Genomic DNA, 14,739 nt, shown 5'->3' on the forward strand with positions numbered 1-14,739 from the left:
AGTGTCCCAGATCTTTGAATTTGACCAAATAGGTTGGTTTGGTATATGTCACTACATATTACGTCATATTCTTCAGCACTACTTCATCATTATCTTTTAGTAAAGGAACAATGTTTTTTCCTCACAAAAATTAGCATAAGTCAAATTTCAGCGAAACAAACATGGCCTTACACCCCAAATTCCTTCTAGTTGTGTTATATTCAAAGGCTAGCTGGGAGCTCATGAGAAGATTCTTGCGGTTACATCACCATGATTGAAGATGTTGTTCCATGTTTGAAGGGCACTCGTGACGTTGAAAGGTTGCATTGTCGCATATTTCTCATCTTATGACAGCAACGGGATGCCCAAACACAGTTGAAACGTCAGTTGGAATCCAAACACTGTATTTATTTTGGTTTTAATAAATATATATAAAGTCATCTAGATTTATCCGACATGCATTGTTAGGTTTGATGACAATGAACATCTAAGATTTTGTATAAGCTGACGACATGAGATTCATATTGATAATTCATAATATTTTACTTTTTTATTTTAAATAAAATATTTTTATTGATATTTGCTACGCAGTAAATAAAAAGATTTAAATTTGTGGCGAGAGGAAATATATATGTCCAAAGGGTTTTGGATTCACAAGGACCACCAATGTCGGCTCGATCGGTGGTAGACTGACAAGAGCAGCTTGCGCGAATAAATGCCTGCAAAACGCAGCGTTTGGGGGACGGAGTGCAGAGTACTCCTACCAGAAGTCACAACACAAGTTCCTCCCTCCAGACTCCGCGGGGCGCGCACCGCACCCGCACGTAGCCTTTTCAGGTCAATCGCGTTCACGGTTAGTTGCCGCACTGCCCCTGCGCACCCCTCCTCGCCTGGCCTCACGATCGGCAACGGCATGACTCGCGACGCCCATCTAGGAGTCGGAGTCGAGGGGGACGCCGAGGAGAAGAACGCCGCCGCTGACGCCTTGGCGGCGGACGGAGGCGGCGGCCATGGGTCCGGGTCCGGGTCCGGCGGCGGCCGCAAGCTGTCCCTGGTGCCGCTTATCTTCCTCATCTTCTTCGAGGTCGCGGGGGGCCCCTACGGCGCGGAGCCGGCGGTGCAGGCGGCGGGCCCGCTGTACGCGCTGCTCGGCTTCCTCATCTTCCCCTTCATCTGGGCCATCCCGGAGGCGCTGGTGACCGCGGAGCTCTCCACCGCCATGCCGGGCAACGGCGGGTTCGTGCTGTGGGCCGACCGCGCCTTCGGCGCCCTGCCGGGCTCCCTCATGGGCACCTGGAAGTACGTGTCCGCCGCCATCAACGGCGCCGCGTTCCCGGCGCTGTGCGCCGACTACCTGGCGCGCGTCGCGCCCGCCGTGTCGGGGGGCCGCGCCCGCGTCGCCACCATCGTCGCCTTCAACGTCGCGCTCACGTTCGTCAACTACACGGGGCTCACCGTCGTGGGCTGGTCCGCGGTGGGGCTCGGCGTCGCGTCGCTGTCGCCGTTCCTGGTCATGTTGGGAGCCGCGCTGCCCAAGATCCGGCCGCGGCGGTGGCGAGTCGTCGCGGGCGAGAGGGACTGGAAGCTCTTCTTCAACACGCTCTTCTGGAACCTCAACTACTGGGACAGCGTCAGCACCATGGCCGGCGAGGTGGACCGCCCAGGGAAGACGCTCCCCAAGGCGCTCGTGGCCGCCGTCTCCATGACCTCGCTCGGGTACCTGCTGCCGCTCTTGGCGGCCACCGGCGCCCTCGACGTCGCGCCCGACAGCTGGGGGAACGGGTTCTTCGCCGACGCCGCAGGTGCGTGCGTGGATCCTGTCCCAACCCTTAATTCCAATCAATCCTGATCGCGTCGCAGAGTGCCGAGACTCCTCGGCCCTCGAGATACTAAAAAAAAACATATCCTTCACTTTTCTATTCAATTCAAATTCATTCTCACATGAGTGGACATCACGATGATTTCTTAAGCTTCATGTGCGTTTTTAGTCAAGTTGCCATGTGACACATGAATAGTCGGCGTTGGCGGGCACAGGAGGCTACCTTACCTGTTGCAGAAAGAGTCAAATCGAATCGAATGATATACGGCTACTAGCATCGTCCACCACGTAAAATATTCCAAATTTTTTAGAGGAACAGCTGGGATTGTCTGGCCAATTGGCTAATAAGGGTGTGTTTAGTTTGCGAAATAAAAATTTTTGGATGTCACATCGGATCTTTCGGGATGTCGAAAGGGGTTTTCGGATACTAATAAAAAAACTAATTACATAGCTCGCATGAAAACTGCGAGACGAATTTATTAAGCCTAATTAAGGCATCATTAGCGCATGGTAGTTACTGTAGCACTTATGGCTAATCATGGACTAATTAGTCTTAAAACATTCGTCTCGCGATTTCTAACCAAACTGTGCAATTAGTTTTTATTTTCGTCTATATTTAATACTCCATGCATGTGCCGCACGATTCGATGTGATAGTTTGGGGTGCAAATTTTTGGGAACTAAACTAGGCCTAAACTACAACTACGACAGATACTACCCTCTCCGCCTCGTTTGACTTTTTTTTACCTAAGTTTAATCACTCGTCTTATTCAAAAAAAAATTTGTGCCAACATAGTTAAATTTAAGTCATTCTTGAAGAACCTTTGTTAATAAAGCAAGCCACAACAAAAGAAGTGATATTTTGCATAAATTTTTGAATAAGACGAGTGGTTAAATTTAAGGTCAGAAAAGTCAAGTGAACTATAATTTAGAATGGATTTTGTACAAGGGGCCCTAATTAACAAACATCAAAGATATTAGTAGTACTACAACTGCCAGATATTCTCAAAGAGACTTCTGTTCGGGCTAAAAATAGGGAAAAGCTAACAAACACCGATCATGTTTATTTGTGTTTAGTCTCGATTGAAAACTAAGCTGAAACCATGCATACGACAGAATTTGGTGATTCCTGCCATTTATTTCTACAAGTGTACAACCATGCATTAGCTCTGTGTAAAGTAAAGCTCACCTCACTCGCCGCAACGTTAACGACGCAGGCATGATCGCCGGCAACTGGCTCAAGTACTGGATCGAGGTGGGCGCGGTGCTGTCCTCCATCGGCCTCTACTCGGCGACGCTGAGCAGCGCGGCGTTCCAGCTGCTGGGGATGGCGGACCTGGGCCTGCTCCCGCGCGTCTTCGCGGCGCGCGCTCCTGTCTTCCGCACGCCATGGGTCAGCATCGTGGCCACCGCCGCCATCACGCTGGGCATGTCCTTCCTCAGCTTCGACAGCATCGTGGCCGCCGCCAACTTCCTCTACAGCCTGGGCATGCTCCTCGAGTTCGCCGCCTTCGTCTGGCTCCGCGTCAAGCAGCCCGGCCTGACGCGCCCGTACCGCGTCCCGGCCCGCCTGCCGGCCGCCGTCGTGCTCTGCCTCGTCCCCTCCGCGTTCCTCGTCTTCGTCATGGCCATCGCCGGCTGGAAGGTGTACGCCATCAGCGCTGCCTTCACGGCCACGGGGGTGGCGGTGTACTACCTCATGCGGTTCTGTAAGGCTAGGGGCTGCCTCAGGTTCAGCGACGCCGGCGACCATGGGACGGCGGCCGTGTACCAGCAGGACGGCAGCAACGCCGGCGATGTCTGAATGATAGTAGACTCTAACGACATCAATCAAAGACAGTCAGAAGTGGAGCCCGTGGTGCTCTTGTGCGAAAGTACTATACGAATTTGTAGGGTACTAGTGTTTCCAATTAGTGTAATGGCAAATGGCATAGTTGATTCTTATGGGAAGGAATCGGTGTTTCTTGTTCCACTGCTTTTGCTAACCTCCGCTTGCTTGCACAAACTGTATAGTCGCTTTAGATCAGAGAACCAACCCAAGGATTTCTGTTTCATGATCAGACGTGCTTAGGTGTGTTTTCCCACTCCCCATGCTTCTTGGCAACATCAAACTGCTCCGACGTGCTTGACAGGGCAGCATGAGTCATGACGCGGTGGATATGGCAGCCCCTCACATGATACTATTTACATAAATCAGCCAGCAGTACTTCTTTCTCACATAAACAAATCAGCAACGATACGAACCAGCCAACCGATACGAACCAGCCAACCGAACAGGCTGATAGATTGGATTGAGATCATTTAATTGTGCAGTTGACTTCACTGCAAATATTCACAGAATCACAGAAGATCTAATAAGACCTGTATGTTTTAATGTTATTTTCCGGATATGCTACACTACCACGTGACTATCATAACCTACTAGTACTTCATAAACAATCACACAGCCTTCTTTTTTTTCTTTGTGAAATGAAATATTTTCTTGCAGCAACCAATTCTATTAGACCACATTTGCATAAACTGAAATGAGATAATACAAGATGGCGCACCAGCAAGCAAACGCTAGACCAGTCAGGGATCAAAATTTCGGCAAAATTTCGGCGGAATTTCGCGAAATTCAGTAATTTCAATGGTGGCCGAAAGAAAAATCCAAAATTTTGTAATACACTAATACATGTGTTGTATAACTTTAGACTCAATTTTTTATTGTTTATATTGCATATTTTTGTATTCAATAGATGTGTAGTCATAAATCATACTAATATTTGTTTAGATTTAAATGTTTTTTTTAGAAAAAGCATACTTCATGTGCTAGTCTCTAAAAAAATTTCACCGAAATTTCGGCCGAATTTCGCGAAATTCGGTAGTTTCGGTGGTGGCCGAAATTTTTGCAATACCGAAATTGAAAACCCTAAGACCAGTTGATCTGGCTGTGCGCTTTGCACCCTACCGGCCAGAGTTCGAACCCCCCTAGGGCAGATTTGTTGGTAGTGGAGGCACGGTTTATTTACGCGTTGAAAAAAATTTCCTTGTCCGCCCCATGCCAAAGCACAGGTCTAAGGCTCCAGTCTCACGGGAGCTGTGGTGCCGCTGTGTTTGGGTGAGGCAGAGCTTCGGAAGTTTTTTCGACCTACATGAGAAGGTCTTCTTCTTAAACATAATATCCGAGGCTGTCTTAGTCCCACGGGTTGAGTTTTTTTTAAGATGGCGCACCATAATTCAAGTTGAAAGCCTAACCCCCTCTGTAGAGCAGAGGTCAAGCCTGACGTAATTGTTTGGTTGGATGTTGAATTGGTGTGCCATTTGCGATTGCATGTACGTACCATACTAGTAATGTACGTACCATTGGGTCCTGTTCGGATGGTAGGGTTCGGGAGGAATTTGGATGATTTGGAGAAATTTTAGAGGAATCTGTGAGAGAAAAACACTGTTCCGAATGAAAAAAAGAAGCGGATCAAGCTGGGTTTAAGAGCACGCAAACGGGGCCGAACAAAGTTCCTTAAAAACAACATACAGTAAGCGGTTGAAAACAACGTTAATTTGTAAAGGTCGTTCTTTCTGCAAAAAGGCAAGTGACCCAGCACTGGTGCAGCATGTATGAAGCATAAATAAAGTGAAGATTAGAGTAGAGGAGTAGACTGACACTGGAGTGGACTAAGGGGTCGAACTGGCTAATTACCCGTTCGTTTTTTCTCGTTTTGATTATTTTGTTGCTGATGCAGTCCTGCAGATGGGCGTAGAACCAATTTTTAACGCAGAAGTCAAGGAAAACAAACTTGTCACCATCCAAAAATCACTCAAAATTGAAAGGGTCTACCCAAAATGGCGTTTGCGGTTGCGGTTGCGGTTGCATATATACCATACAAATGTGCAAATGCTGACTTATCCGGCCTGATATAACGGAATTCCTAAAAAAACATACAGCATGCTTGAAAGCAATGTTAATTTGTCACTTCTCCTATATTTGGTGCCTGATTTTTCATTGCTGTTCAGGGAATTTACAATGTGGTTATTGCTTGACTAGAGAAAAAAATGTGAGTTCTCCCTTGTAAATTGCCTTTTTGATTGTACTAGTTTACTGTATTATGCTCTGTTCGACTAGTATTAAAACCGGCTGAAGCTGTTTTGTTACGAGAGAAAAATGCTGTAGATTCTAACTGATAAGCCGGCTGATAAGTTCAAGCGAATAAGGTCTTAGATTGTTATATGAAATTATCTTAAAATTCAGGCACCTGAAATATAACAACTCCTGGAATTAGAGTAGAGTAGGCGGGACTAAGAGTCGAACTAGCTAATTATCCGTTCATTTTTGTTTTTGAGTGAATGTAAATATGTAATCGAGAGAGAAAGAAATGATTGAACTGTGAATGCTTTCATTGATTGATCTTGTATTTATATATATGATGAACCGTCACCAATGAATTGGCCGGTATCCGTTCGGAGTCATACTAACCTAGTAACTATCCGCGACTAATCCACGTCATGGATCTTGTGCTTCTGCCACCTTGGCGATCTGTGTGACGAGATCATCTGAAATGTGATTGGTTCGTAACAGTTTTTCTCGCTTTGATTAGTTGGTCGTTGATGTAGTCCTGCTGATGGGCGTAGAACCAAATCTTCACGCAGTAGTCAAGGAAGACAAACCTGTCACCATCCAAAAATCACTTCAAATCGAAAGGGTCAACCCATCTAGTTTGGCCAGCACAGCACATGTAAGAATAATAATATGATCTATGGAGGGAACCAGGACTGCTCCAGTAGGCCCCAGCCAAGATGACGACGACGCAGGGAGCCCCTGCTGGCAGCGACAAGGCCTCACCAGTTCACTCTAGCGTGTCTCCAGCCAAATCCCAAGACCTCGATGTTAGTTTCCACCAATAGATCAATGGTCCATTGGACTCTGTACCCTGATTGGGGGCGTTTGACTTTAATATGGTTGATGGGCCCCTGTCACACAACACTATAAAGAGAGGTGTGGGGACCAGGGCTCTAATGACGAGGTTGACTAGAGCCGCCTTAACCACCTACAGAGAAACACTAATCCGATCTAAAGAAGGGTGCTGCCAGCGACGGGAAGCCCCACCGACTCCGCCGTTGCCTCTGTAGTGCCACCACCGGGATGTTGTACCTCGCGTCGTCGTAGGGACTACGACTGCACTTCATCTCCGGTCGCTGCGGGCGCACTAGCCACCAAGGTACACCAACAGATATTTGTTTTACCCACTAGATCTACACCTAGAGTTCAGACCTTCCTAACAATGGTACCCGAGATAAGGTTACCAGTGTGTAGATCTATTATGAGGTAGAGCATTGAAAAGAAATAAAAAAAAAGAATAAGGGTTTGATCCGTTTCGGATTGAAACCCTAACCCTAACCGGGTAAAAGAAAATAGAAAAGAGAATAGGTGGGTGGCGGGCGTCACTGACTGCCAGTCACCACCACCACCGCACGCGGGGAAAGGTGCCGCACCGTCATCTTCGCCGGCGCGCGGCAAGAAAAGATCAGAGGGTTCAACTGAACCCAAGCCGAAAGAAAAACGAATCGGGTTAATCCTAACTCTAACGAAACCCTAACCCTAACCCTAATCCCCAATCGACAAAGAACCAAGAAGAAACAGACAAGAAAGCAGAGAACCGATCAGATCCAGTTTGGATCTGAGAAGAAAGAGGGTTTTCCTAACCCTAACCCTAACTGGGTCAAAGAAAGAAGAGAAGGAGGGCTCGGCTTCAAGTCTACTCAAAACCGAACCCTAAACCCGTAATCAATTTGGGAAGAGGAAGAACAGATTGAATCCCTAACTCTAACCCAAAACCCTAATCCTAGATCCCCATTCGGATGAAATCCAAGAAGAATAGAGGAAAAGATCCAAAAATAGATGAAGAAAAAAAGAAAGGGGAAGGGTCCTACCTCGTCGTGCACCGCGTTGCCGCCTCACCGACGCGCGAGAAGAAGGTCGAACGGGCCAAGGGTGCCGTGGCTAGGCCCCTTGATGGCGGCGCGCTCACCCATTGGGGAGCGCGCACGTCGGCGAGGGGGCTGGCGATGGCACCATGCTCCACTGTGTCTCTCGGTTGCTCACTGCGGCTGCACTAAGGGGAGGAGAAAGGAGCCCGACGAAGAGAAAGAGAGGAGGAGGGAGAACCGGACTTGGTCTGGTGGCTGTCTTCCTCACCGGCACCGACGACCACTGTGGCCGCCGCCGCTAACGCCGGCTCGGCGTGAGAGAGCGAAGAGAGAGGAGGGGACGGTGAAGAGTGGGACTGAGCTAGGGTTTTGGGTGAGCCGTTGTCCGGCTGCTGTTTTGTTCGCGCGAGAAAGAAGCTGAGCCGTCGATCTTGATCGAGCGGCTGTGAGTGGCCGGGCCGGCTTTCGGCCTAGGCGGGCGCAAGCGCTGGGCCACTTTCTCGGTCGAGGCCCAGGTTGCGGCCTGGGCGTGGGGGAGAGCGCGGGACAGCGCGCGCGCGGGCATGGGCCGTGGGCCGCTTTGCCGGTTGGGCCGAAGACAGTAACGGAAATGAATCAGTTTTCCTTTTTTCTTTTTCCAATAAATGTTTATTTCCTAGAAATTGATTAATGGATTAAAGAAAATAGAAAATAGATTTGTCCTGTGGGCAAAATTCATTAAATTGAATTAGTTTTCCGTTGCTAAAGAAATAGTTTATTCTCTAGTTATTTTGAACCAACGTGATATTTAATTAGAGAAAAAGAGATTTTGACATGATTATGATGTTGTTATTTTCTGACCAACGTTGTTAATAACAGTATCGTAATTTTAATGATTTTATGCATTAATTCTATTTCTACCCAACAGTGATGTAGAATTAGTGTATAAGAACAATCGTAAATTTTAATGATTTTATGCATTAATTCTATTTCTGTCCAACGGTGATGTAGAATTAGTGTATAAGAATAGTTGTAAATTTTAATGATTTTATGCATTAATTCTATTTCTGCCCAACGATGATGTAGAATTAGTGTATAAGAACATTTGTATGTTTTAATTTTGACCAACGTTGAAATCAAGACATGTAATTGTTGTTATTTTTTATGTTAAGAAAAAATTGGCATAGCCTTCATCTTGGCTGAGGTGGACTGGGTAGTCACCTCACAATGTCCCACTAATCCTGTGACATCGGTGAGGGAGACAAACGAGGCTGAAACCACTTGGGCAACTAAAGAGAGGAATTTTAAATCCCAAAAGATGTCCTATGACCTTGAGCATAGGAAGTAATGGGAACAGGGATCCTGATCTTCCGTCAGGTAGTGGTAACTATCATTGTCGCGGAGAATGACACACCAATCCGGCTTCAGATCGAAAGATCGAACCCTATAATCTTAGCACCACAACTCCTCTGGTTATCAACCAAGATACGGATCCGGTTGACCTCGCTAAGAAGGCTAATCTCTGTCTGCACAATGAAGAACACAAGCAAGAACAAGAAAGAAAGCAACCAAATTGCAGATGATTGATTAATCTCACGAAGTTGGAGTCTCACAAACCGATGAACGACGAAACTGTTCTTGATAGATTAATCTAAGCAAAACCCCAAAACCTAATGACGGTGGCGGCATATGATTATAAAGGTCTTAGGGTCATCGCCTACCCTGGACGTGCCCCCTAATGGGCCCAAACATGATACATGGTCCAACGGGCCAAAAGACGGTGTCGTAGCACCCTGGCAGATTCTGGATGCTGACTTGTTTCGACGATTCCTATTGATTCTGAAGGACTTTTGACGTGAGACCACTTGGATTGGCTTTCTTATCAAATTAGCTTTTCAACCATATGTTGATCGTCGAAAACGGAGTCTGGATGCGTCCTGGGTGACCAGTTTAAGGCAGACTGGTCCTAGAGGCCGAGGCAGACTCGAACTTGAGTTGCTTTGGGCCTCCACCTCGGGGACTCGAACCGAATTAACCTCGGGCCTCCTACTTGACTTGGACATCCTTGCTGGCCTCCTACCCCTCCATACCATGCACCAAACATGGTCATATGCATGGGTGTCATGTCCTCATCATCCTCCCCTTCTAGATAAAAAGCCATCCTCGGCGTCGATTGTGCTTGAAACTAATCCTGCACAACACAAAGAAGAACGGGGTTACGAAGATAAAGGGAACTGAAATAATTGTGAGAATGAACGTGACCATGTTTCTAGCATGTCATCTCGCACAAAAATTTTAGCAAGCATGTAGACTCTATGATCCGAATGCACACGATGTATGTCAACACTATCCTGCAAAAGATTAGAACTAACCATAGACAATGCAGAAATAGATGGTCTAGTAGACATAGGTAGTAACCAACAATGCTCCCCTTCTTGGAAGTGAACTTGTTTCTTTGAGGAACATGAGAAAATATTTATATTATTATGGTTGTCCTCTAAACGATCATAATCTTGTACAACAAAAGAAAAAATCATATTACTACGAATGTATACTCGATGTATCATATATTATCCCTTGTTGTTATATTTGTCAATAACATGATATGTGTGTTTAGAAAACCAAGGCAAATCATCATATTTAAAAAGGCTCTCCTCCAAACAATCTAGGTTACACAAAACATCAAATTCAATATAACCCAAAGTATGTAAAGAAAACAACAGTTTGAACTCATCAGTTTTAGTAGCAATATAAATAACATGTTTATTTTCAGCACAAGTGACTGGTTCCAAAACATGTAAAACTGAAGCATCATCAACCAATTCATCTTTATCACAAGAAACTTCAAGCAAATTATCATAGGACAGAGATAAATCAAGAGAGGGTTCCACTAACAATTGCTCTATGATAGCATGGTTTGTGGAAAATTTTAGTACATTAAAACAATTCTCACCTTCCGTGAGTGTAGCACCATGGGCATTACCTGGGTTCTCAGTAGGAGTAATAGGTGCATTGTGAAGTAATGGTTCTGAATTTGCATATGAGGTTGTGAGCTCCTCATTTTCTTCCATGTCATCCTCTCGCTTATGGACATTATCCTACAGAAGGTTAGTCATAGCAAGAGAAATAACAACAGACTCTTCCTCTAAACGCATCAATTTCTTATGCAAATCTCTATGATAAAGAGGAACAAAACGATCACGCATAGCTATCTTAAGTTCTTCCCACGTTCTAGGTAAAGCATCCTGTGTAGCTAGCCCATTCCACCAAATAATGGCAAAGTCCTTAAACTCACTAGTAGCTTGTCGAACTCTATTATGCTCAGACACAAGGTGGGCACTAAACTTTTGTTCTACCTTCATCTCCCAATCAAGATATCCCTCAGCATCATAATGACCCAAAAAAATGGTATTGTGAACTTAATCTTAGCATACGGTGATTATTACCTTGATGGTGGTGGACACCACCCATACCTATCGTGTTGCGGCGAAGACATCGTCGTAATCTTGCTTGTCGAAAGACGACGTTGTTGCCCGCCACAAAGGTTTTTAACTCAGTAACCTTGTCGGTTAGCGTGGAAATTCGTTTGTCCAATCTTTCCATGCTGTTGCCAATGTTGAGTTCAATGAGTGCGTCAGTGACGGCCTTCCTAATGGCCTCATTCATCCTTTTTTGGGCATTATCTATAGCAGCTTGTAGTTGCTCTTGGCTGACACACTCGTTGAAATCCTTAGGACTGTTATCTCCAGTCTGTTCACCTCCTATCATTGTAAACACAAAAATAGGAACAAACGGTTAAAGTTATCCCTATCAATTGACTATGTGGTTGCAGTGGTGTCACTGTTCACAGCAAGTGAAAATGTCTTACCAAGATCTTACAAAGTTCTTACCAACGCAAGCAGTGGGTGGTACAACCGATGGCTGGTTCGTGATACCTGTGTGGCAGTGGTACCGAGATTGCAAGGACATTTTTCTGTACAGATCTAAAGTATATATGTGGAGCTTAGGAGGCTTAAAATATGGTAGCAAGGAATAGAAATAATTTAATTCAGAAATTGTAAGATTGAAAAGTAGTCCCAAGCTAGTCTATGTCACTGGCCTAAACTCGTCCTGGGCCTAGTTCAAGCAAGCAATGATGCAACTCAGCACAAGGACTCAGAAGATGCAAGCACTTCTGAATTTTTTTTCTTTCTTGATGCGTCTCTTTTTTTTGCACCTTCCGCCTTTTGTTCTTCTCTGATTTTTTTGTGTGGCTCTTTTTTTTGCACTTTGCCTTTTGCTATTGTTATTATTATTTTCAATCAGAAAGTGCCACAAGAAGTTTACACAATTAAAACAAGGCACTAGCAACGTGCACTGACCCTCCACAAAATAATGTGACAATAGATGGCCGAATTCCTTTTGTCGTATGTTTCCTACACCAACTAGAAACAAAAATAACCTAACATTACCAAAAGGAGAACTCAACTTTCCTTCTCAATGAATCCCGTTCGGTATAGACCCCAAGCAAAACAATATATTTTCCTTGCTTCTCACTTCAACAGAGATCAATCTCTAATTAATGGCGATAAAAAAGTATATGTATTCTTTTCCTACTATCACGAAAGAAGCCAGATATGTTTACTCCAAAGGAAACTACTACTGTGCAATAATTTTCTTCCCCTTTTTTCTGACTTGCACAAGAAACGTCAAGCTATAGCCATAGAGATGAAACTGAGATCTCATAGTGCACTCTATACTAGATATCCGTGGCTATAGAATATGCCAAACACAAAGACGCAAACTCACTCAAATTAAAAGAAGAGGAAAATCTAAAACACCGAGGTATTATTGACCACCGGCGACCAACTTTAGGTGCTCGAATAGACTCAAACAAGACCAACGACTCGATTAAACATGGCAACACGATGACCTATGAGGGACAACGGTTCAATAAAGCAAACTAAAGTTAAAAATATTGCAATAGCATAACAGGTGATGGGATATGAGAGAAAAACAACGATGAACACAAATATTTTTGTGGGGCAATTTTCTAGATTTATAGGACAAAGACAAAACAAAACTAGGGTAATGATAAACCTAACGGTAATACATGAAGCTCTGATTACCACTTAATAGGAACGGGGATCCCGATCTTCCGTCAGATAGTGGTAACTATTGTTGTGGCGGAGAATGACACACCGATCCGACTTCAGATCGAAAGATCGAACCCTACAATCTTAGCACCATAACTCCTCTGGTTATCAACCGAGACACGAATCCGGTTGACCTCACCAAGAAGGCTAATCCCTGCCTGCGCAACGAAGAACACAAGCAAGAACAAGAAAGAAAGCAACCAAATTGCAGATGATTGATTAATCTCATGAAGTTGGGGTCTCACAAACCGATGAACGGCGAAACCGTTCTTGACAGATTAATCTAAGCAAAACCCCAAAACCTAATGATGGTGGCGGCATATGATTATAAAGGTCTTAGGGTCATCGCCTACCCTAGACACACCCCCTAATGGGCCCAAACACGATACACGGTCCAACGGACCAAAAGACAGTGTCGCAGCACCATGATAGATTTTGGACGCTGACTTGTTTCAATGATTCCTATTGATTCTGAAGGGCTTTTGATGTGAGACCACTTGGATTGGCTTCTTAATTAAATTAGCTTTCCAACCATATGTGGATTGTCGAAAACAGAGTCCGGATGTGTTCTGGGTGACCAGTTTAAGGTAGACTGGTCTTGGAGGCTAAGGCAGACACGAACTTGAGTTGCTTTGGGCCCCCACCTCAGGGACTCAAACCGAATTAACCTCGGGCCTCCTTCTTAACTTGGACACCCTTACTGGCCTCCTACCCCTCCATACCATGCGCCAAACATAGTCATATGCATAGGTGTCATGTCCTCATCAGGAAGTGGGTCACTACCAACAAGAAATGTTTGGCTGTGATAAAGAACACGATTAAGCCTACAATTATGGGCTCAATCCCAGAGTGTGACACGGTCACCGAGTACCTCGATAGAATAAAGAGTCAGTTTACTGGCTCTTCAAAGACATATGCTACCAAGCTGATAAAGCAGCTGGTGATAGAGAGTTACTCTAGAAATGGTGGCATAACAGAGCTCACGATGCGTCGTTGAAATTATGACACTGTCGTTTAGGCTATATTTCAAGGGGGAGAATAGAAAGACTAGTTAAGAATAATATTCTTCCTTCATTAGAGCTCTCAGATTTAGAACAATGCAGAGAATGCATAAAAGGAAAGTATGTAAAGAAAATTAAGAAAGATGCCAAACGAAGAGCAGGAATTTTATAGATTATTCACACAGACATCTGTGGTTAGTTTTCTGTAAAGAGTGTGGATGGTTATGATTCGTTCATAACATTCACAGATGATTACTCCCATTATGGCTACATTTATCCAATCAAAGAAAGAACAAAAGCATTGGATAAATTTAAGATATTTAAGGCAAAAGTTAAAAACGAACATAATTTAAAGATTAAGATAGTCAAGTCCGACCGTGGGGGGAGTACTACGGTCGGCATACCCCATATGGCCAAGTTTCTAGACCTTTTGCAAGGTTCTTATAGGAGAATGGCATAGTAGCCCAGTATTCTATACCGGGCGAACCTTAGTAGAATGGAGTAGCTGAAAGACACAATCATACCCTAATGGATATGGTGCGCAGTATGATAAGTTACTCCACCTTACCATTGAGCCTGTGGATGGAGGCATTAAAAACCATCATTCATATTCTCAATAGAGTACCAAGTAAATCGGTGCCCAAAACACCATATGAGTTATGGATAAGAAGAGTACCCTCACTAAACCACTTACGTGTGGGGGAGAGTCCTGCTGAGGCTAAAGTATTTAACCCAAATATTGGGAAGCTAGATCCCAAAACAGTAAGTTGCCATTTCATTGGCTACCCAAAAAAGTCAAAAGGTTTTTGTTTCTACTATCTAGAGAGACATACAAAGTTTATGGAAACAAGACATGCTGTCTTCCTAGAGGATGAAATGATGAGGGGGAGAATGGTAGCTTGAGAAATTGACCTTGAAGAGAA

The 14,739-nt window shown here is 44.8% G+C and overlaps 1 protein-coding gene across 1 annotated transcript; it reads left to right on the forward strand.

Moving 5' to 3' along the window:
• The first annotated feature begins 728 nt into the window (after positions 1–728).
• LOC136539792 (probable polyamine transporter At3g13620) lies at positions 729–3,947 on the forward strand. The gene is made up of 2 exons (XM_066531772.1): positions 729–1,781; positions 3,015–3,947. The coding sequence occupies exons 1-2, from the start codon at positions 893–895 to the stop codon at positions 3,599–3,601; spliced, it is 1,476 nt and encodes a 491-aa protein (XP_066387869.1). The 5' UTR covers positions 729–892; the 3' UTR covers positions 3,602–3,947.
• Positions 3,948–14,739: the final 10,792 nt, after the last annotated feature.

The sequence above is a fragment of the Miscanthus floridulus genome, chromosome 2 (assembly GCF_019320115.1).
Source record: "Miscanthus floridulus cultivar M001 chromosome 2, ASM1932011v1, whole genome shotgun sequence".
In the NCBI taxonomy this organism is placed as follows: Eukaryota; Viridiplantae; Streptophyta; class Magnoliopsida; order Poales; family Poaceae; genus Miscanthus; species Miscanthus floridulus.

Excerpts from the sequence above, each read along its gene's own strand:
- LOC136539792 (XM_066531772.1), top strand. The coding sequence starts at position 893 with ATGACTCGCGACGCCCATCTAGGAGTCGGAGTCGAGGGGGACGCCGAG. Across the intron at positions 1,782-3,014 it reads GTTCTTCGCCGACGCCGCAG|GCATGATCGCCGGCAACTGG; the intron begins GTGCGTGCGTGG and ends TTAACGACGCAG.